The sequence below is a fragment of the Megalops cyprinoides genome, chromosome 9 (genome assembly GCF_013368585.1).
Source record: "Megalops cyprinoides isolate fMegCyp1 chromosome 9, fMegCyp1.pri, whole genome shotgun sequence".
NCBI classification, from domain to species: Eukaryota; Metazoa; Chordata; class Actinopteri; order Elopiformes; family Megalopidae; genus Megalops; species Megalops cyprinoides.
The window spans coordinates 27,251,110-27,274,978 of NC_050591.1; the positions used below are offsets into that span (position 1 = coordinate 27,251,110).

General features: G+C 37.9%; 1 protein-coding gene across 2 annotated transcripts in view; it reads left to right on the forward strand.

Moving 5' to 3' along the window:
- Positions 1–15,570: 15,570 nt before the first annotated feature.
- LOC118783168 (rho GTPase-activating protein 42-like) overlaps positions 15,571–23,869 on the forward strand; it is a 53,501-nt gene continuing 45,202 nt past the window's right edge. For both annotated transcript variants that reach the window (XM_036536889.1, XM_036536890.1), the window contains exon 1: positions 15,571–15,938. In XM_036536889.1, the coding sequence (XP_036392782.1) occupies positions 15,785–15,938 (154 nt within the window). In that variant the 5' untranslated portion in view covers positions 15,571–15,784. The remainder of the gene's footprint in view (positions 15,939–23,869) is intronic.

Sequence of the window (23,869 nt, forward strand, 5' to 3'; positions counted from 1 at the left end):
ATGACACAATAAATGCATCCACACGAAATTAAAACATACTCGTGGTTAAACTTACTAATAATAACAAAAGTGATAATGTTGCTTACTACTACTACTGCTACTACTACTACTACTACTAATAATAATAATAATAATAATAATAATACATCCAATTTAAATGCATTAAAGGAAAAAAAACATAATACCAGGGGTTAATTTAAAGCCACAGAATGGTTTGGCATTTAACATTGTCTTGTAGCTTCATTTGTTCTCACACTAAACATATGTTGTTTTGGAGAGTTTTTCCAAAGAAAATATTCTGAAATATTTTGTTAGCCAAATTGAGGGGCATCCTTGTAGGAAAGTGTTCTCCAACAAGCCAAGGGTTCTTGCCCTCAGAGCACAAATATATGTAAAGACATTTTAAATAAGTACTAGCTGATTCAGTTAACATTAAAACTTAAAAGCAAATTGAATGTTAATATAAACTAAAATTGCTGATGCCATTAATTTTGTGTGTTTATGGATTTTCTTGTTTCTCTTTCTATACCTTGGTTCACACAAAAGTAGCTTGTCTTGTGCTTGTGGTGGGGGACAGTAAGCAAATTAACTGGCTAGAAATACTGAATCAAGTGAATGCATTTAGGCCTGAATATGTACAGAAAGACACAAAGCTTCATGGCCTTTGGTCAGTTGAAGCCAGGTGGACAACTGTAAGATGGACAGGTCAGCAGGACGTGGAGAACCAAAGGTTTGTCAAGATGACAGCTGTGGAATTTTGAAGTAGTTCTTTAATGCGTCTGGATAGTATCAAAACAAAGAGACTAGAGAGAGAGAAAAGATGAGCTGCAGGAGGTCGGATGAACAAGATTCTGAAACAAAGAAACTGCAGTGCCACACAAATTAAGTCAATTTATCAAATAAAAGCAAGGGCTGTCTGAGTTCTCAACCATCACAGCATGCAAGACTCTTTCAATAAATGAGTAACTCTCCTTTATATAAGCATCCTACAAAGAGAAACATTCAACCCAAAACGTGTGGATGTTACACATAAAAAGCATAAAGCCAGTGTTCAAAGACTTCATTCACAACCACTCAGAACCACTGAGACTGATCTGTTATCTGTTAATATGTACATGTGTTCATTCCAAAACTATTTAGAAAAAGATAGATTGCTACTGCAATTTTTTTTTCTAAATGATGTCATATATAAAACTTCTCCTATTTTTAATATATTTGTAAGATAAAATGGATTGTGTATGGAGAGGATGAGTGGTTGATTCATTTTTTTCTTTTTTTAAAATTTGAGATTTTTAGACACAGAACAACATGCTGGTTGCTGAATTTCTAACAGAGCTCAACCCTTGTGGAACTGGAATTTGTTCACTGAGAGATGCTGTTGAGAAGAAAGAGACTTGCTGTGATGAGCTGGTCTTCCAGGAGGCCATTTTCCCATAGCACATTATGCTGGCATTGACACAGTGTGAATGCTTGTGTTAAAAATCTGATAAATCCCTTAAAAACGATTATACTATAAATTTACATTTTTGGCACATCTGTGATTCTTTGTGTCACTATGTCCTTGGAAAATAGGACTTTGTACAAGAGTGATGAAATGCATATTTCAAGAAGATGTCATCTGATCTGGTAAACCACACTCAAATGATCTATACATGCATCATGTTTAACACTATAAGTATGAAGTAATTCAGGAGAAAGGAATAAGCATGCAAGACATGGTTTAGCGGTTGATCTCCACCCGTCAGAGGAACTGTACATAATGACCGAAGAATTACTAAGGCAGCACAATGAAACTTAAGTGGCTTTTCTGCTAATCAGAGTTTAGCACAGCACCACAATGGCTTTATCGGCAAGCGACCGAGCAGCAGAAAGCAGTCCCACGGCCTCTCAGGGTTTGCCTTGTGGTGTTCCCTCAGAGGACCCGGTTGCTGAAGCTTCCGAAATGACAATAAACACAATTAGACTCCACACCAGAGAGACCTTTGCCTAATTGTTTGTTTACACGTCTGAGGGCACTGTGATTGGAACCCCTTTGCTGTAGAAAATGCAAAGCAGAAGCAAAGCCGTCTCTCTGTTGACAGGGGAGCGCCACCATTTGTGACTATAGCTTGAAGTGGGGACAGCTTCAGCAACAACTGACAATAAGTTGCTAATCTTTACATGGTACATGTATTCAGTTGTAGTGTGCACTCTGTTGCTTGTGGTCACCCGATATTTGATCAACAGGTATTTTTGGTCTCGGCCACACAAAGGGTAGCTGGAAAAAGAAGACTTTCAACATTCCTCTATTTCAGCTTGAAGGACCTTCAGTGTGTAGGGCTGAAGTCTAGATCAGTGCAGCTCAGGTACAGAGTAAAACAATATAAATTATGCAGGCAGATTTTGCTAATTTTGCATATTTTTGGAGTGTGGCTCACAAAGTAAATCCGGAAAGATCAATGCTCTTCCACTTTTTTGGGTAAAGGTCATTAATATAGTTCCCACTGGGCAATGAAGAAGTTGAAATGTCATAGGTCTCACCAGCTGTGCCCTGACATTTGTAGGCAGTGCTCTATGGAGTGCAAATGTCTTTTAAAATTACTTTTAAAAGTGAATCTTGTGCATACCAGTGTATGTAGTTTACCATATGCATGTTGAATCCTGAATGGTTGCTTTTTAAATTGATATTTTTTTGTTTTTTTTTTTTACTGATGGAGCAGTTCTCTGTTGCAATGAGAATCCTGACATTGTGAGAGGGATGAGATAAAGTACTGTATTTCAGGCAAAACTGAAGATGCACCAAGAGGGAAACCAAACAGGATGTAGAGGAACACACTGGTCTTCTTTACCTCTGCAGTGTACATAAGGTGCATGTGCAGTACACATAAGGTAACCACTTCAATATGGCTCTCATGGAATAAGATATTTTCCACGTATTGTGCACTTACACCTTCTATTTAAAGTAGCCTGCTCAGTCTGCTATGCCAAAGGACCCACAGCTCTGGTACAAACAATCATTTACACAGCTCAGGGAATTTATGTCACCATCATGGGCTCATTAGTAACAAATGAACCCCACTGCCAATACAGCCTTTATAACAACAATAAACTGTTTTATTTGGGTTATCATACAACAGTGCTTTTTTTTCTGAAAACCAGCAGTGGCCCTCTGTAATACAAGCTGTAATCGTATAGGCAGTGCTTAATGGCGTGGTATTTAGTATTGACCTCCTTCAAAGCCATGCCTAGTCAGACGTGTTGTAGCACACCGCACAACATTGATCTAATCAAGGGTTCAATGAGCTACAAAACAAACGCTCATCAAGACAATAAACACAGAGCAATTATTATCAGCATCCACAGCAATAACAATAAATACTTGGAAAACGACCTTAAGTTTCCTTTTGAAGATGATGTATAAAAGCATATTATTAAAGAAAGAACTCATTAGTGAAACTGAAAAGAATAATGAGTAAGAAGATAACAGCATATGCTAGTGACATACAGTGTTTCAATGTAAAATACAGAGTGACCATTGTAGATGTTACAGTAGTACACAGACATCTTATATAATGTCACCTCTTTATAAAGAAGCTTTAGGGACATTAGGTACACTAGAAGTTAAAAAGACATTGAAATTTATTTTGACAGGAATGCATTAGAGTTCTTTACAATATGTACTGTAGCATGTACTTTGTATTGTGGATCTGATTATCCTTTGCTCCAAATTGCTTCTCTTCAGATATCAGCTTAAAGAATTGAAATACTGAACATATTCAAAGCTAAGGACAAAGCCAGATAGCAGTTACACTGAATGCTTTCCCTAATCTAATTTGCAAATGATTTATGCTATCAATTTAGTGAAACTTTGTGTTAAACACCATTGGCATTAATCTCAGTTCAGTATATATTTCACATTTAGATTGTAATTATCAACTGGAATTTTTAAACAAGATATAACATCAGTATTGCCATTTTTCTTTTTATTTGACATCTCCCCAACACATACACACAAACCTTCACACACACCTCCACCAGCATCAATGGGTGATCAATGTGTTCCTCAGATTCAAAGCAGGAATATCGTATTTCAGACTCAATGTCTTGCACAGAGAACATATATACTGTGCACTTCAGATCCCAAAGTGTCCCATCCAACGTTACTTGAACTAAGCCATACTTTACCCCATACCCATACACAGCATCTCTCTTACAAAACCACAGCTGTCCAATGCTTCTTAGAGATTCATGCACGGTTCTGTGGCACATGGTGTTTCGCAGGTCTCTTCGCCAGGGCTGAATTTAATTAGGCTACTGGACTTGCTCTCACAGTGTTGGCCGGAATTTCCAGGTGTAATGCCAGTAGCTGCAAATGAATGAAAGTTAAATTTTCTTCCCACAGAAAAGGCGGCTGCCATCTGGCCCAGTAAGAATAACTGTCCCACTGAAACAGTCTAACAATCGTTCTCATGCAGTGCTGTTCAGATCAGGAGGACACATTGAGTGGGCTCTCAACTGCAGGAAATACTTTCTCTTCATGTGGCTCACTGCTACAGTGCTACCACTACTACCATATCTTCCACTACTCATTCAATTAGTAATCATCATCTTGTAAATGTAATGGCACTGCTGAAATATTTTCTTTTTTAAATGATCACATCCTTGGAGAAGATTATCTGTAAAGTCCTAACAATAAATCCACTTATCCCAAAAACAAACTGTCAAGAAATTCAAAAGTTCAAAGCTGATATATGTTATTCTGTATTACTCACAGACAGTGCACTGTTACATTTGAAATGCATAAAAAGCCTTTTGTTTTCAGTTGATGTTCTCATTTGCTTATTCTCTCATTATCAGATGTGTCATCAGGGATAATATTCTCTCTAGATTTCCATTAGTGTGTAACTACAGCAAATCCAAATACAGTCTTTGGAAGAAAGTGATATAGATAAGTCAAGTTTTTTTTCTGTCTGACTCTAGGGAGCATCTATCTAACTGCATATTGTCTTTAACCTTGAATCTTTAGTCCAAATTTAATCTTTTGTTGTTGTTTGTTAATTCTCTGCTCAATTGTTATGAGTGAGCTGTCCAAATTGAAGCCAAAATGTTTGAAAATCTAGACACAGCCAATCCATCAGCAAGAGTGCTAACAAGTAAGAGGTTTTCTTGCTTGTTTAGTATCTTCAGAGAAAATAGGCAGGATTGCTCTCTTTCTCTTTTGTTAGCCCTCTTACCAGTGACAGATACAATGAGAAATATCTGCTTACCTGCAGCTATACTGGTGAAGCCACATTTCAAGTACTTTTAAACTGAAAATTTTCCTTTCCTTCATTCTATAGCCACTATTTACTTTGATAACACTCTCACTAAAGTTATTTCAACCTGGACAAATGGTCAAAACTGAGGTTTGTTATTGTAATTTCATACTGCTTTCATACTGCTTCCTCATGCTACTGCACTTTTTGAAATGAACAAAAACATTCGATCAGAAAGGGAAAATCCAGACAGGAATGAGGGACAATGAGCAATCACTTATTAAAAAATCTTTATAAAGGAGCTGTCAGTCAAGGTGTGAAACTTATCATCCCAGGCACTGTGATGAGGAAATCCTTATGTAAGTTTGTTCTCTTCTGTCTGCTATTTACCAGCATACCCTTGGGATTCTGTCACTGGCTGTATCCTGTTTATCAGGCTGTGGATGTGTGTCTCACCTGTTTTCCCGGAAGACCACATGGGGACCAGGATGAGGTCACTCTGGCCATTTATGCCTCTTTTCCTCTATGCACACAAATTCAGGCCGGATTTTCCATTATATGTTTTGTTGTGCTGGCTGGCTTGTTGTGCTGTAACTTGCAAATGCATGCAATTGTGGGCAGAGTCAACTGTCTGCATAAAGATCATACTTCCACAGACATCAGTGCTAAAAAAGAAAGAGAATAATGTTGGACTGCCTTGAATAGTGTTGGACTGCAGATGGGACCCAGCAAATCTGCAGTCCAGGCAACGAAAAAACAATTGTGGAGTCAGCTTTGACTTCAGCTCATCAGCCTGGTTGCAACTGTTCAGTAAAGAAAAGGTATCATAGTGTCCAGCAGAACAGAGGAAGCAACAGGCGATGAAGTGGATAGCTACAAATATTATAGACCATTTCCTCTGCAGTAGACTAAGTCAGTGTCAGGCAGGGTTATATTTACTGTTGTTATGTGCAGAACCTTCACCTGCGCCCTAGAAATTGAATGTAGATAATTGTTAATTGTGTTAACTGTTAAAATGTTAAACATTCAAGGGCCATTTTTTTCTGTTCAATTCAAACCTACCAATAGCAGATCACACTTCATCAATTGCAACCAAATCTATGTGCATGTCAAGGCAGCCATTGGTTAATGGACCACACCTGTCTAATAAGCAACACATTGAATACAGGTGTGTGGGTGCTGCTGAGATCACTCGTGAGCAGCTTGTGGTGCTTGTTTGTTTCTTCTGTTCATTTCTGGATGTGAAGCATTAGCTAACTTCCTCACACGTTACTTTCACTGAGCATTATGAATTTGGTAGTTATAAACCTGCTCCACAAGTTATGTTTCATAACCTATGCTCCACAGGTTATGAAACATAATGAAACATAATTATGTCTACCTATGACTAAATAGAACCAAATAAAGCTTTCTCTGATCAACAGCAAACCTTTTCTATTCACTGGGGCTCTGTTTGAATTATTCTGCAGTTGGTTGTAAATGAAAATTAGGGCAAGCACTGTGCATTGAATGTTAAGTTGTCTTCCTCATCATAGACACAAACCGTGTAACATGAGACTAGATGTGAATGTTCACATTTAAGGCATCTTTCCTGAGAACAGCTTTGCAGGCATTTGTAGCACTCTAAGACATACCTACTTGTATTGTCTACTTTATTCTATCTCATAAAGCCTTTGAAATCTCAACCAGAGGCTGACAAAGCTGCCATCAATTGCTATTTCTGGCCAGACTGGTAATTCTCTGCTCTTCAAAGGTGAGATGAGTTAGCAAAAAGGTGAACTGAGGGTTCTGTTAGTGAATAAAGCCTCATAAATGCCTCATAAAATTACTACAGTTCTTTTCCTTTCATGTCTTCATGATGGCATAAACAGCAAACCACATTTTTAAGCAAAAGGCACCTGCTCTTAAAAATACTGACAGCTCCCGAGTGGCTTGGTCATCTAAGGCCTTCATTCCAAATGCAGGCTAAGCCTTATGGTCTGGTTTCAAATTGATCTGGGTCATTAGCTGAAAGTGACCATGAGTCCACCATAACAGAGCAAACAGGCTTTATTTTGCTCTGGAGAGGGGTGGGATAGTCAGCAAGGATTTCTTGTTTTCCTGCTTTCAGGCTCTCTGCGATTTGTCAAAGATTTTTGAAAAAATATATCAATAAATAAATAAATAAACTTGTCAATATTTAGGATCAAACCAGGGAATTGGATTACTTTAAATGCATTGAGGGGCAAATACCCTGCCAGTCATCACAAGAAATGCAAATACGTTCTTCAGCATAACTGTGAAAAACAACTTCAGCTCATCACACCACCATTAATAATATTGATATGAATCACATTATTCGCATAATTATCCATACATTTCAATGTTTATGGCACTGAAGGGCCATAGTATTTTTTTAAAGCTGTTTATTCATTTTCGCCGTCAGCATGCAGCACAGAGTTTAATCTGTCCAGCTCTCTGCTCATCACTGAACACCAGAGGAAATATACATTCAGAGAAACACCTTCACAATGACATAAAACTAATGGCCTATAAATCTGACCATGAGAAAAGTTATGATTAAAAAAGTTTGTGAAAAGCATGGAGCTAAAAAAAAAAAGGATCCCTGCGGAAAACTGTAGGGCTAGAGATCTGTGTGGTCTCCACACTCTTACTGTCATTCTGTCTTATCAAGGCCCCCTCTTTAGCTTTCCTGTGAGCTATCACCAGAATACTAATGCTGATATGTACATGATAATGGGATTTCATTAGAGAACGAGAAACAAGTCATTCAAACAGAGGTAGCCTTTTTATTTAAAAAAGACAATGTTCATATTTGCTTCCAATCTTCAGTTTGTTTTTATTATTGAGCTAATTAAGTTGCAATTGACAAGTGTTCTCTAAATACTTGCATTTTATCCCAGTCATCCAGCAAAATACACTCATGGGTGCCAAGAATGGAAAGTGGTGGGGGGTGCTTTAGCCCTTAAAGCTTTGCTCGAATGAATAGATTATTATTACTTGCTTATTACTGGTCATAATTATTGAGTATCCTCAACCACCTGTGTTTTCTGGGGACTTCCACATTGCTAATTGCTTTATCTGGTGAAAGGCATAGTGTGCAGCCACTCTGACTGTAAGCTGGAATTCTTGGAAGTAGGTTGGTGTTTATGAGTAGAATAAAAATAAAATTGTAGAACAAAAACAGTTAACAGTAATGGATTCCTATGCTTTTATGAGGTTTGCTTCATCACATTTTTTACATGTACTATGTATATGTACCTGTACTCTATATATATATATATATATATATATATATATATATATATATATATATATATATATATGTAAAAACAACCAAATTGGTGTAACACTCTCTAATACTTAGTTCATCTTAAATTATGCATTGTGCTGTGCAGCATTTAATATGTATGGATGTAATCAAACTGCTCACACCACACAATGCATTCTAGTAATAATGCTAATAAAAATGCAATCACACACACCAGATCTACCATCACTATAATGTATTTGATATTGGTGTTTGATGGAGAGGTTGTCATACAGGGAACATCAGTCATAGGGTACTACTAATGCAGAATTATAATTTTCCATTATGGGAGAAGTGGAGAACTTGATATACTATGACTAGCTCCTGCTATGTTTTTTTAATCTGTGTAAATACTGGTCACATATACAGACTATTTCCCACAGGTACTGAAATAACCTGAAATATATATATTTTTTAAAATATTCAGCATAATTTAACCTCACACACAGACACGTACAATCCATCTGTTGTTAACTGTTATCATGACAATATTGCATCATCATGTCACAATTTTAACTAACAACCTTAGTAAAACTCCATCATCATATTCCCAATAGGCCCTGTTTTGTGGCCATAGGTACTATAGTAGTCAAGTATAGGAGTTTATTTTGTTGACAAAGAACTCTTCTATACAAGTGAGACAAAATGATCCTACTGTCTGCAAAGTGGAACATCTTATCTTCCTCTCTTTTGGTATTAATTACAGATGTTTCATTAATATGGTCCCCAAAGCCTTTGGTGCCTAAAGACTGAATCTCCTGTACAGCAGCCAGCTGGGGACACCACAGCAAATCTGTGATGTCAGGAGTATTCACCCGGGTGTTGAGTCAGAAAATGGGCCCAGATGGAGTGAAGAATGATCCACTGTCTCCTGGTTAATCAGTGGATGGAACCCTACCCTTGTAAGGACTTCTGAAAGTAGAATCTAATTCAATCAAACCGATATGTCAAGTTGATGTGTTTCATCCCCATGTTTTTTTTTCTGTACAAATGTGAATCAGAAACATCTGAGCTCAGTTAAAGACAAAATCTAAAGAACCTGCTTTGACCAGTGCAACAAGTGTTACATTTAATTGGTAGTATTACATGTAAACACCTTCACAGTTGGTTTATTTTGCTGTTGTAGTTTTTGTTTACAGTAGGGAGCTAGAACTGCTCTGGGACACACAAGGTAAAACAGTATTTCAAAATGCACCAGTCATGTCCTAAATTAACTCCAAAGGCATGAGTTTTGGTTTTTTTGTATAATTTGTATAAGATTCCGTCAATGTCTGCTTTACAGAAAGAGGAAACATCGCCCCCTTGAGGTGAGTACTTTTAGCTTGTACAATGTGCAAGTGAAGTGTGCTTTGAAAACACTGAGGTGCTACCTCTTTTTCACTAACATCAAGAGGTGCCTGAAATAATTTTTAAATACAGCATTGCTTTGTTATGGATATGATTTCATTCCACAAATGTATTATTTTCTAGGTATAACTGTGCTTGTTAATTAAATCTGATGTCTTAGCTGGCTGAGGTGTACGTTTATATTTCATAAACAAATTAATATATGACATACATGACCAAAATGACAGTTTTAATTTGAAGACTCACAAAGACCAAATAATCATTTGCTCCTATGCATTTACAACTAGGCTATTTTTAGTGTTGATGTAGGTGTGGTTGTTTCCAGACTCTGCTGTCTGAATGACTAAGCGCTCCACTAGCTCTATGTACACAAGCTTCTTTTATCTTGTGCAGTTGAGAGGAGGAGGTGTAAACTTGGATACTTCTGTAATTCTGTCATTTTGAAACCGGAATACCTGCTATATAAGACTTTATTATGAAATGACACTGAGAAAGACACGAACCAAAATTAAGTCAGAAAAACACATATTTAATTCATGTTAATGGATGTAATTGGACAGTTAAACCTTCTCTAAATCTCTGCAACTTGTGAAATTCAAAGCCAGTTGCTCTCACTTCAAACAGAAACCTTTTGGTGTTATTAGAAGAACAAAGCTGTCCCCGCAGTGCATTAAAAAGCCTTGAATATTCTGTGTCACACAGTGAGTGTGGATTTGGAGCCTCTGCTCATTTGATTTATTTAATGATTTTTGGTATGCTGAAATATCACCTCAGCATGGAACCATTAGCTGAATTACCTGAGTGGGGAAGCAGGCAGCTGTGGAGCAGTTTATCTTCTCTCACAGGGCCAGACAAGTGCCCCTTGAGTCTCCACAAGTTCAAATTAACGTTGAAATCCGGCAGCAGACAAAAGGTTTACTCATGAAGCCAGAGTACAGCGCTCTGTAATTCATCATCTGGCGATAACTCTGCTCCTAGGGTCCACACAGGACAAAGGCTGGAGCAAAAGAAGGTTGGACAAAAAAAAGAAAGGAAAAAAAAACACTGTTTGTGGAAGCCCTGTGTAAATAACTCAAACTCCTTTTCACAACAGAGAATGTCTTGCAAAGTATCTATCTATCTATCTATCTATCTATCTATGATCATATGCAAATGGTTATGTCCTATTATGGGGCAACACATCACTGTGATCAATCTTTGTTATTCTATAAAAATCTTTTCAGCAATTATTATCTGGTCATAAGAACACTTTATAATTTGTAAATGGGGACTTCTTCTTATGTATATTGCTTCCATAATCTGCCATGTAAAATTTCACTCAATATCAAATTAAGGCTATATAATCATTAGTAAAAAATTGTATAAGAAAGTTGTCTATTTAAATGAAAGTCCTACTAATGTCTGCAGAGCTGGCTGCTGGTGTCTGAGAGAGGGTAAATGAAGAGTGAAAAGAATGCACTTTGGCAGGAGTTCTGTGTATCTTCAGGCAGCTTGCACAGGTAGTACTGCAGCATTTGACCCATGTGAACCAAACATTTATGCCAAGCTCCACCAACTCCCACACGACACCCCACTCTCTTTAATCCCATTTACCTAGTACAGTTCAGCTGATTCCACTTTAGGACCGTAGTACTGCATGCTGCTATTTAATCAGTACATGTGCATTCTCTTTGATGTATCATATTGTGCAGCTCATAATATTGATGAGACAAATTATACCCTGGGGGCTGCTCCTTATGAACCCAACGTAAGAACTCTGGTCTGCACGGACAGATTACACAACCCCCCCTAACTAACAGCACAGGCTTTCATCACGAGGCCTGACAGTAATGCGGGGTAATACACTGATGTCTGAGGAAATCTAATCAAAAGTCAGTTGCCTCACAAATAACCCGCCCGTGCTGGAAAGCTAATCGATGCATTTGCTGCACGGCTCATTGATACCTTGCGGCTGTGGAGGGCCAACAGGCCCACTCACAGAAGCAAAGCCTTTCCCCTTTGAAGTAGTAATTCTCCATTAGGCAGGACCAGAGTTCCCCAATGCAATGATGTTAATGATGTAATTCACTGTGTGTGTGTGTGTGTATGCTGACTGATTGAGCAGCATCCCACTAATTAAAGTGCACTGCCTAAAACGGTATGACAATATGACGGCACCCATTCTAGAATGGAATTATCCATGCTGTACAGCTAACCTCTGGCATCCTCTGCTCATGTTATTTTAAGAATACTTTGCAGACTCATTTCCCACTGAATTATCCTTAAAGCAACGCACAATTGCATTATGCTGCACATTTGCAGAGCCATAACAATAACAATTTCCTGATTTGTGTGCTCTTGGCACAGAGTCATGACATGCAACTTATCCAATATAGTGTATTAAGGTGTAGGAATACTGAAATGTTCACAGATTCTTGAGTTGTGGAACACCTCTGTATCATCCTATCACAGAGGTTTAGAATTGCAGAATGGGTGGCAAGACTGTGCTTAAATAATATTTATTATTATATACTCACTTATTTGTGAAAATGCTTACACTTTCATGATTACAACCACAATTAACACTAATCCTTTATTACCTTAAGTTGTACCTCACAGCCAGTTTCTCATGGCATATTCTGAATTCTCATAAGAGGAGGCCAAAATTATCCACTTCCAATGGACTGATTCGATGCTTCATAATCCTTTCAGTGCTCACATTTTCATTTAAGATTTCACATTAATATCCGTATTTTGTTGTCTAGATTTGTTTGTGATGGCTCTGCTTTAGTTCATCTCTAATTGCCATACCAAAGTATTCATTCTGAGTTCAGCATCATCCTACCCTCATTAGCACAATTGATCATAAAGCATGATTGCACACAACACCGCCTACACAGAGCATTGCACTCTGCCTCCGTGAAAATGCTTTAAATAACGACTATAGGATTTCTTAACATTTAGCACAAGAAAGTGTGGGGATAATCTGTATGACATTTACACAACCTAGATTCTATTGATTTTTTTCTTTCATTGTTAGAAACATTCATAATACGACAAGTCTACCAAAGTGTCACATATTGTTCACACTTTTGGAGACTGTCTAAACCATTAAAAACATCTCTTCAAGTCTGCATTCATACCTCTGGCTATGTGTAGACGCCTGGCTTTGTTGAAACACCCCCAGCCTTACCAGTATTTTATCAAAACAAGGCCTGACTGTAGTGCAGGTCTCCCAGGCGTTAAATCATGGAGGAAGCATAGCACTGTCTTCTCTGCTCAAAGTGCTTCCAGTTATTTTCACAAACAATTAGACCTCTTTGTGAGACTGGCTTCACTTTTAGTTTGGGTCTACCCTCTTAATAAATTTGATGTTCAAAGAGTGGTACAAGCTTCCATCTCCAAGTGAAAAGTGAAGAGTGTGGTATCCAACTTTGATTGTATAAAAGTTGTGTTAGTTGCCTTAGGGGTCAGAGCTGATGATGAATATATTAGTACATGCACTCATTCATTTCATTGAATGCATATTTTGTATATATGATGTATATTTTAATTATACTTATATATCTTAAATAGTGTTTGGCTTATTGTATACCACAATCCATGCCAATTTACATTACCTCTTCTTCAGATTTAGCTTATCTTGGCTTACCTCTCTTGAAGTCACATTAAACAAAACAAAACAGCAAGCATGAATATTGTATAGAATTGCTGAATGATTACAAGCCAAATCGTGCCAGATCAGATGTATCCATCTATCTATCTATTTGTGTTTCTGTGTATAGAGAGAGAGACAGAGCGAAAGAGAGAGAGAGACAGAAAGAGAGAGAGAGATCTGATTAATTAGAATGAAATCTAGAGTGGGGCGAGTGCACCCTGCACACTAAATCTGTAAATAGGAAGTGATTAGACTGCAAATGAGTCACTTTTAAACAGCAATGCTCAAGTCCACAGACCTGATTCAAGCCTGTATGGTATAGTTTGTCCTTACTTGCTGTAAAAATGCCTTCAGTCAAGCACTTGGATAGGCACAGAGACTGTGGTAGTGATTCAGTCCTGAATGCATTTTGTCAAGCAATTTTCTGGGTTTAATTAAAGCATGAATTAAAACATGAATCAGATCCAGTCCTCTCTAAGTTGCAGTTTGTCATAATGTTGGAGTAACACATTGAAGTAAGTCTTAACACTGGATTTCAATAATCCAGATTTAATCCAGTAAACAGATTGAAATATTTCACTTCATAAACCTGCATTCCCATTATGGAATTGCGTGTCATTCCTTTTAACAAAAGAGAGGAAATGACATGCAATCCAGTAGAGGAAGTGTGTAGCTGAGTTTCTGACCCCTTTAGTCCAAATGAGTATATGCATTCTTACTCACTAATGGAAAATGGAGAATAGAGTCCATGTGTATTAACATATTTAGTGCCACAGTTTGAGCTCATAATAAATATAGCTGAATGTCAGCTTAGAAAGCCTTTCGATTGTTTACAAAACACAAGTTCCTAAATGCGGTAATGTACATATCAACTTTAAATACAGAATAAATACAGTTTTCTGTTAGGCAAGTTAGGATTTCACTCACAGTCAACATTGCAGGGTATATATTTTTTTCTCCACCTTGAGGTGATAATATTTATGCAGTAAGATGATGTCTTTTATCTATTTTTAGAGGTTGACATACTTTTAATCACTTTAGCTGCATGTGACATTTTCCTACACCCCTGTCTGGTTCCTGTTGTATTTCTCCACGAACTCTAGTTAATGAGCTTTTAACAGATGGAAAAGAAATACTTCAAAAAAAAAAAAAAAGTCAGTTGTGCCTTTACCTTGGGTTGTACTTTTAGTATGTGACCTGATCCCACAAAGTCAGACACTTTTGTCCCAGATAATCAATAATCAGTTTTTACTATCAGATCAAAATACATGTGTCCATTCAGAAATATATTTTTAAATTCACTCTTAATTCACATTATACTGTCATGGCAAGTTGTCTGACAAAAAAATAAAAAAGACATAATTGGGACATTCAAAATTGTTCACTGAAACAACTGTTTGACTTGAAATAAGATGAATAACTGAAAATTGATAGGGGATGGGATTTTGTTTATTTTTGTCATTTTCCACAAATTAGCTCTAGCAGTATGTGCCTGCTTGTGAGACCATTAATTCTGATAAACTATCAAGGCTGCCTGTCCCCCGAGTAGTTTTGTCGTTCCTGATACATGTGGCCTGATTTCACAAAAAAAAAAAAAAATTAAGTCTCTTTAGAATTCCACTTAGTTTGGAAGAGCAGGTTCAATCCATAATCTTCGTGGGCACACATAAACATTGTTTCTCTATTCATGCTATGACATCACCAGTTTATGTTCACAAGCTTATGTCATATCAGCAATATTACTGGACTGCAAATTTTCTACTAAAGTTTTCAGAATAACCCGCACCCGTTTTGTTTCACTGAATGCATTACAGAAGATTTAGAGAAATATACTCCAGTTACATGTAGACTCCTGTCAACATTTCGAATCTCTAAGCACAGGCCTAAATATAGTTAATAATAACACCCGACTATGGCCGCCTGTAGAGCATCCTTCTTAGCTGGGTATGAAATTGAAATGTTACTCACTCGCGCGGTTTCGAGTAGCCAGCAGGAGTCACACCACCACTTACCCAGGTCCGAAAAACGCGTGGTGAAAGTGATGAAGAGAGAAGCGAAACTGCCGGAGCGGAAGTGCTGTGAGAAGGGGAAAGAAAGTTTGAAGAGCAAACTACGATGTAGCTTACTATACCAGGACGACTACGTCAAGCACTGACAGAGGGGCGAAAAAGTCGAATTATACACTGGAAGACGGTTCATGTTTGGGAGTTTGCTTCGGGACACTGATTGTCTTTGTTAGTTAAACTCCCCAATACAATGGGGCTACCGACTTTGGAGTTTAGCGATTCTTTCCTGGACAGCCCAGACTTCAGAGAACGTCTGAAATGTCATGAAATTGAGTTGGACCGGACGAACAAATTCATCAAAGAGCTTATTAAAGACGGGAATATGCTCATCACGGCGCTGAAAAGTAAGTGCTGTATCTTCGAACTTTTAGATATTTAATCTGAGGATCGTGAACGAGAATGATGAATGGAAATCGGTGTGACATTTCACGGTGGTGTTTGTTCTGGACCTACCTGAACGTACTGATTGTAACAGGATTGACTGATAATGGGATGGTAAAACACTTATGATTGTTGTTGTTTTAGATTTTAATCCTATTTTTTCAAGAAAATGTTGCATTGCTTTGTAAGTAAAGGCAGGGCTGATAACAGGATACAAGCGTGAAAAAAGATCAGTTATTCATATGATGTAGAACAAAATCCAAACGTGCAGGTTGTTTCAGAGTTTTTTGAATACTAAACTGTATACTAAACTATAACTGTATTAAACTGTTTAGGAATAAGCATTTGAATAACATTTGGTGTAATCATCCAGTTAATTGCTTTTGTAAATAGGGTTTCAATGTGTCACTTAGTTACATTGATAACACAAAAACAGAAAATACGGAAACAGATACAAAAAACAGAAGTCACATCTGAGAGAGCATTTTGTGGGAATAGCATTAGTCTTACTAGAGACTGAAAACTGAAGATTGTAGGGGATTTTACATATCATGTGTTTTTAAAGTAAGGCTTCTGCGTTTATTCATTGTAAGATAATAGCATTAGAGTAAAATGGACACAGACTCATGTATGGAGATAAAGTCAGTTATGGAATAACACTATGGCAATGACTGCACTAGCCCCAGTAGGCCAGCTCCTGGACATACTGAGTGAAGTTGAATAGATTTTCACCAAGGCTATCAAATCACTTGAAGAAACAGGGATAAATAAATAATTATTCACTAACTGAGAATGGTGTGGGATAGGTGTGATGTTTTCGCTGTAGCAAGGGTGGTTGGATCCCCGCAGAGAAAGTAATATTGTACAGTCCGCAACAAGGAAGCCTGTCAGTATATTCTGATTCCCCAATGATCTGAGTTTAGCCCTGCCAGGACTGTTTGTTGGATGAAAGTGTTCGGAAAAAGGTCAAACTCTGTTTCTGTGGCTAATTGCTGTGGTGGTTCTCTTTCCTCTAGAGAGGAGTTATGCACTTCCTGTTATGGTGCTGGCAGTTAGGATTTTTATGCCAGCCATGTGCTGTCCAACAGTGGCAAAGACCTGCTTGTTTATCATAGCCCTTTTGGCTTCATGGGAAAAAATGAGATGGCCTCCGATTACCATCATCCTGCTTCTGTGTGATTAAAACCTTGATGTGGAAAATGTATGGAGCTGCCTTTCTTTTGTAAGTGGTCATGGTCCATGGCTGTCCATAGTATCATATTCCTTATAATGTATGGTCCTGAGGTGTATTAGCTACATCTTGTTTGTGCAACAGTTAATCAATGATAATAAAGCATATTATAAAGTATAACCCATTTTCCAGTTACAGCTAGTATTATCCAAACAGCTGAGGTATCTCTGAAATAAGATATTTTCGAGATGGATGGCTTAAGTATTCAGTATCCCTTAACTGCACTGTTGACATTAGGGTATGCTCTGTTTGTGGACCTTGGTCTCACACTGATATGCATGCTTCACATGAGAACTCAGTTGCAATGTGGAGATATAGATCAGTCAGGTTCACACTTTGTCATAGACTGACTGCATCATTTGCACATATGTACTACTAAATCCCTGGTAAATATGACAAGGTTCTTACATTTGAGAAGCAGATCTATACTTGGCACTCTACAAGACAAACCTTGTCTCCTAACAAAGAAGCATTAAAGAATATCCTCTGCGCCTGCAGGCATTGCTCATACACAACCAAGGGCCACCCAGCATTTGACAAGCTTTATGGTTATGGATGTTGAATGTTTCCCGTGTTTATTTTTGTGGATGTGTAAATGATCTGTTGAATTTAATGATTTTCCAGTGGTGCATTTATTGTTTGGATCTATCAAATGCATATTTATATTTACTTCCAAAGGTTATGTAAAATAATACTGTGTTGAGCCTCTGGATTATGAGTGACCACACATTCTGTGTTCACTGTGCTGTCAAGCAGCTTGTAAATCTGATATTTGGTCGAGCCATAGATACTAATTGTTAGTAATATAAGTGGTTAAAAAGACATTACTGTTTGGCATTATACAAAAGTGGAGCCACCTTTATAGTCCAGAGAATTCAGAGGGGTGTTGTCCCGTAAGCCAAATGCCTCTTATTCCATTCCATGTGTGAGGTAGGCCAAATGTTTACACATGCGCATCAACCTAGACTCCTTCTAAAAATACTGAGGAAGCCACACACATCGGACACAAAGAGAGCTCTGTCTTTTCATGCAGTCTGTTGGGTAATTTAAGTCCAGAAGTGGAAGCATTTTGAGAAAGTGTTATGAGTACTGTCTGTCACCTTTTGCTTTCAATGGTAGACACATTCATGAGAGGTGAGACAGTGGAGGTTATTACCCCTGTCAAACATTTATGGACACTCAAATTATTGTTAAATATGATGATACATTATTGAGACAGGAACAAGTAATTCATGAGGAAATGTGAACATCTTGTTCCCAAGGTATTCCATTTTATATTTGCTTGTCATTTTTATTGCTGTTTTCTGCTACAGTGTGGCAATAAGATTTGGCTTGCTGTTGTTTAGATTTATTTTTTAATAATCTTACTAATATTCTTTTAAATATCAGTCATAGATTCAGGCTAACCTTTTGTTATTAGTAACAGATAGTGTTACAGAAGAATCAAAATGCTTAAATTTGTCACAAAGGACAAAGAGTGTTGAGGATAGAGTGGTTTATTTAATCTGAGCCTTACTGTGGAATGTAGTCAATAAAAGCTTTGGTTGGTATTGGTAGAGGGACTGGTATTCTCAACATACATGCACATAGACAAAGCTTTACAGTGACTCCAGTTACTCTCTTCAGTAGAAAACATCACATATCCAAGAGTTCTGAACCACTATCTTTAAAACAATTTGATAATTTCATTGCTTTTTCTGTATTGTTTTTCATTTTGTCCTTACTTCGGTGAAATGGGATTTTTTCGAAGTCAGTAGATAATAAGTTACCAGGATCTAAAATATTCCTGTTCCCTAGTCCCCCACATTAGTCATTACATTCACTGAATGAACAAACACGCTTTGATGGTCAAACTGTAGATACTGGATCAAAACGCTGAACTGGTCCATGCATGCAGTTTAGATATTTTCCCAGTGATTACTTTGCACTTGATGTTTAAAATGAGTAAATACATTGTGTGGTCTACTAAACAGTTGTGAATCATTTATTTACTTCCTTTACAAATGATAATTTGTACTGTACAGTCAATTCACTGTAAAGTTGTACCTTGAGATTGCCCCTTCATGGGTGCGTGCATGTGTGTCTATGCACCTTTGCAGATGCTTTATGGTTTAAAATCTTTGATAGTCACTGTAGCACAGAAATAATATTATTTTCAATACTGCATAAATTTCTCCACTGACCTAATTTGGATTAAAGTGCATCAGTGGAGAAATACAATTTATAATTGGATCTGAGGTTGATGGAGTCCACCCTGTTTGTGGAAAAAGTAAGTTAGCCGCAAAAAAAAATATTGTCACTTGAGAGCACTTCAGGTCGGTGGTTTAAGGTCGTCTCTGGCAGCCAGGGAAGAACGGCATGCAGTCGAAAGGTGCACATTATTTGGTGTGAGCTCCTGAGAGAACTTTCAAAGTAGTCCTGCTGAGAAGGTGACACATAATTGTTACAATATCAGCTGAAAGATGAGTTACCGAGAGCGTGTCTCTCCCCTACCAATCCCTCAAAATAGAATCAAAGAGGCAAAGAGGCACCACGTGTATTAGTCCATCAAAAGGATCCACTGCTTCTTACTACTAAAAAAAAATCCTTTGAAGACTTTCTTATCGCAAAGCAGCATTGTCTCTGTGCCAAGAAAGGAAGACTAGACTAACACAAACACTGTGCTGAGAGATCCAGGAATATAGTTAGTAAAACTCTTCAGACTGTACCCTTTGTTCTACTTTCCATAGTCATTTTTTTGGTACATTCCTCAGATGTTCACCTGAGAAGTTTTAGACATGCAGAACAATGAATGACTACCCTAGAAAAGGAGCCTGGTCTTTGTTCAGCTTTCACATTGTGCTTTAGAAACACCAAGAAGCACTTAAAATGTTTATAATTAAAAAAAAAAAATACATTTTTCATGTAAAATAATGCAATGCAAATGTGGATGTTAGCAATAAACTGTGAAATATGGAATATACTGCAGGCCGCTTGTGTTAAACAGATTGAGAAGGTGGAACCCTTTCCTGCCGCTGTTCACGATGCTATCTAAGAAATGATGGGTGTGTTAGCTGCTGGCTCACCAGTCCAAGGGAGAGTCATTGTTTGTCAGAGGCAAACAAACAAACATGCTACATTTTATCTCTGCTGCCGAGCCAAGGGTCAAAACACTTACGCCAACCAGCTTTGTTGTGGTTTGACATATAATCTAAGGAAATTTGGGTGTTATATGGAGAATTTCCCGGGGCAGAGCAAAAGAAAGGCACGTATTACACTCTTGTGTTTGCCTAGCATTTTTCTAATCGGGTTTTTTAACCATGCTCTGTGCACCCCTCTCTCTGACTCCAGTAAGTCTGTTTACTCGTATAATCTGGGAGATAAAATTACTGCTGATGGAATGCAGTGGAATGTAGTGTCCCTGGAGCTGGAAGGCCATGTTTGCCCCGGGGGCCAGAACTGTGCGATGGAGCACCGACAGGAACGCAGTCTTTTGAAACAGCCCTGCAGTGACCTGCCGTGTACCTGCAGCTGTGGTCACGCTGTCACGCGCCTTCAGCTCGGTGCTGGAGAAAGGTGGTAGTTATTTCATACCTTTAATGCACATGATAACTAGACTCAACAACAGGCACTCTGTGACTCAGTGTTGGCGAAAATTATACACCAGAAGAAATAAGGTACTCTCGGAACACCACAAGAACACCAGCACAGAGGATAGCAGGGGTCGATCTGAACTTGCTCACCAAGGTTTCTCAGTGCATAAAAATTTTGTTTAATGAAAGAAATCATATTCCACAACAGCATGACAGCAAAACCAAAAACTTTTCTCAACTTTCTTTTCTTCATATAGTAGCAGTGGAGAGTCTGGATAAGACCTTCTAGTTCTGTGTTCTCACACCTCACTGACTTCAGTTTTCCCCATATTGCTACAATACTGATGAGATGTGTTTTAAGGTAATGTTATAATAAAAATATCCTGAAGCTGGGAACAGTAAACCTGTACTGTATGACTTTCTCTTCTCTGAGTTAATGTGACAGTGCAGTGTGACAGCACATAGAGGTACCTCATCTGTATCTCCTCATAGTCACATCTCTATCTCTTGTTTAGTTGTGGAAGAAACCATTTGAAAGAGCAACTATTTTCTATAAACAGATGAAGGTGGTCCATTTTTTCCAAGCATAACTGTAGTGTTTTTGTTCACTGGTACTGATTGCTGCAGAGATATATTTTTAAAAAGGCACAAAAAGATATGAAAGAACTCCAAGCAGAGGCCTTCTATTGAAGGTGCAGATAGGAGAAAGTGAAGAAAGTAGATAACCATCAAACCCAAAGTTATGTGTTGTGACATGCAGTTTCTCTCCCTGTGGAAATAAAAGAAAAATGTGCTGCTACATTAGAATGACAGGAATGCTCTGTGAGTCGGAATCCCTTCATTGCTATGACAGAGCCATTATAAGGAATGCCAGCGAGGTTTAGGAGAAAGGCGGAATGTGAATTTTCTGCTCCAGAGATGTCTACTGTGGGTGATTGTGTTGTTTTCTATGTGATTGTCCATAATTGTACATGCTGAAATGACTACTGTATGTGCTTCTACTCTATCTTAATGGAGACAGAGGGTAGTTTTTTGTAATATTAACAGTAGTACGTTGTACAGTAGTCACTTGATGTGTACAGGTAATTGGGCCTTGACCTGGAGCTTCTCGAAAAAAGAAATATGTGTTTGAAAAATTACTGAAGGCAAAGTGTTGGGCATACCAAACCCAGCACACACAGAGCCAGTCACAGCACTGACTTGTAAATGCTGAACCAAATGTTTTCTCTGTGTTTTCATCCCCACAGAACTATCCTACGTGCCTTGAAACTGTACTGTTTAAAGTATAGACATTTTAGGCAGAGAGGTTCTTGGTGCCATTCAGAGTGAGAAGCAACAGCCCTCTTGAGCTACCATTCCATCATGAACTAGATAAAAATTTCGAAGTGTATGTTTTGTCAACAATTTGCTGTATGTTGAAAAAGCTTTTATTTTTGCAAGGGCATGAAGTGTGTATACAGTATCGGTAAGTTCCAGCCTCCCTCAAAACAAATTTTTTGTTACACACTCTTCAGTATAGTCTCTTTGGTATGCCACTTAGCTGTTTATGGCCAGTGTAGCACTTTGGTTGTTGTAACACTGTAGTATACATTGCTTTTGTTTAAATGTGCTGAAGATATTGTCTGGATCAGTGCTGTTGTCCTTATTGTATACTTTTTTGCAACTCGATCAAATTAACTGTTAAACTGTATAATACCTTCCATAAACCTTGCATTTCAAATATGTTGCTGTCCTTGATGACAGCAATGTGAGTGGGGGCACTACAGGTGTTACAAGCATTCCGAAATGTTTCCGATTCTAGTTAATAACCATTTGATTAAATATCATGAGTTGCCTTGGGCAGGAGAATATCTCTGGGATTTGATGTTGACACCAAAGGTTTTTTTTTTTTTTTGTTCAGAAACTTAGGTTTGTTAATCTGAAGGGTGAAGAGTGTTTGTAGTCTGTCTGCCAGTGTTGGGAAACCTGCATGAACTGGAATCAACAATTATTTTCAACATATGATGGGAGTCAGGAGGACTTGATGAACACCTGCATGTTCTATGCATTTGTAACAGTATTTTCTGAATGGCTACAAAGATGACAAAGATGGTACAGTTATTAAGAAAACCATAACAGACCATCATAGTGGCTCAAAGGACCTTGACATAGATATTAAGAAAAATAGTACCATCTCATTTCCTTCTGAAGGCAAGCATAGACTGTATTTCTTGTTCAGTATGTGAATACATCTTTTTTTTGCATTCCCTTTTGTCCAGGATCACTTACTGAGCATTAGAAATTGCAGTGCAGAATGAAAATAAGCAAGTGTAATATAGACATATAACTACCTTAAAAGCAGCAAAGGGGCATTTCAGGTGCATTTTGCAAATGCTGGGGGTGCTGTGCCCGGGATGGAAAAACAAATTCTATTGACAAGTTCTTTATTTTTCCATGAGGAAAACAGTGATGCCAAAAGTGTGGAGAATGTTGAATGTAGCTTTTAGTTAATTAATTTATTAGACATTAAAATGTGCCGTGAGCCTGAATACAGATGGCAGTTTGTGACAGAGAGCCAATAAAAGCTTAAGCCAGAATACAAGTGCTCTTCAGACAAGTGTCCTCTGTTTTGTTTGGGTTGATGGGAAAGACCATCATCATACGAATACTTGTCACGCGATACCTATACACTCAGTAGACCTTGAAGCTGTGCCTGTGGTCAGTACTTTTATGTGTCAGTGGTTGTAGTGGGCTACAGTGGTCTGCAAAGAAAGTGTATTAGGCCAGTGTGGATGAACCCTGTTCATTTATTACCCTATCTGCAGTCTCCATACACCATCGCATGTGATGGTACTATGGACAGTGTGTTTATCAGGACTCCTTCTCACTTTTCATTTTGTATGTCAACAACCAGTTGTTGAAATTTTTGTGATAGTCTGTCCTTTTGAGAGTGCTATTGTTCTTGAAATGAAGTGGTTGACAAAGCCTCATGTCGATTGCTGTTTCGGAGGGGTTCAAAAGGAATTTCATACCAAGCTTATCTCTTATCTGTTATCACAGTTGGGCAGAGTTACACCTTACTTTGAAGCATATATTTCAATGCAGCAGCACA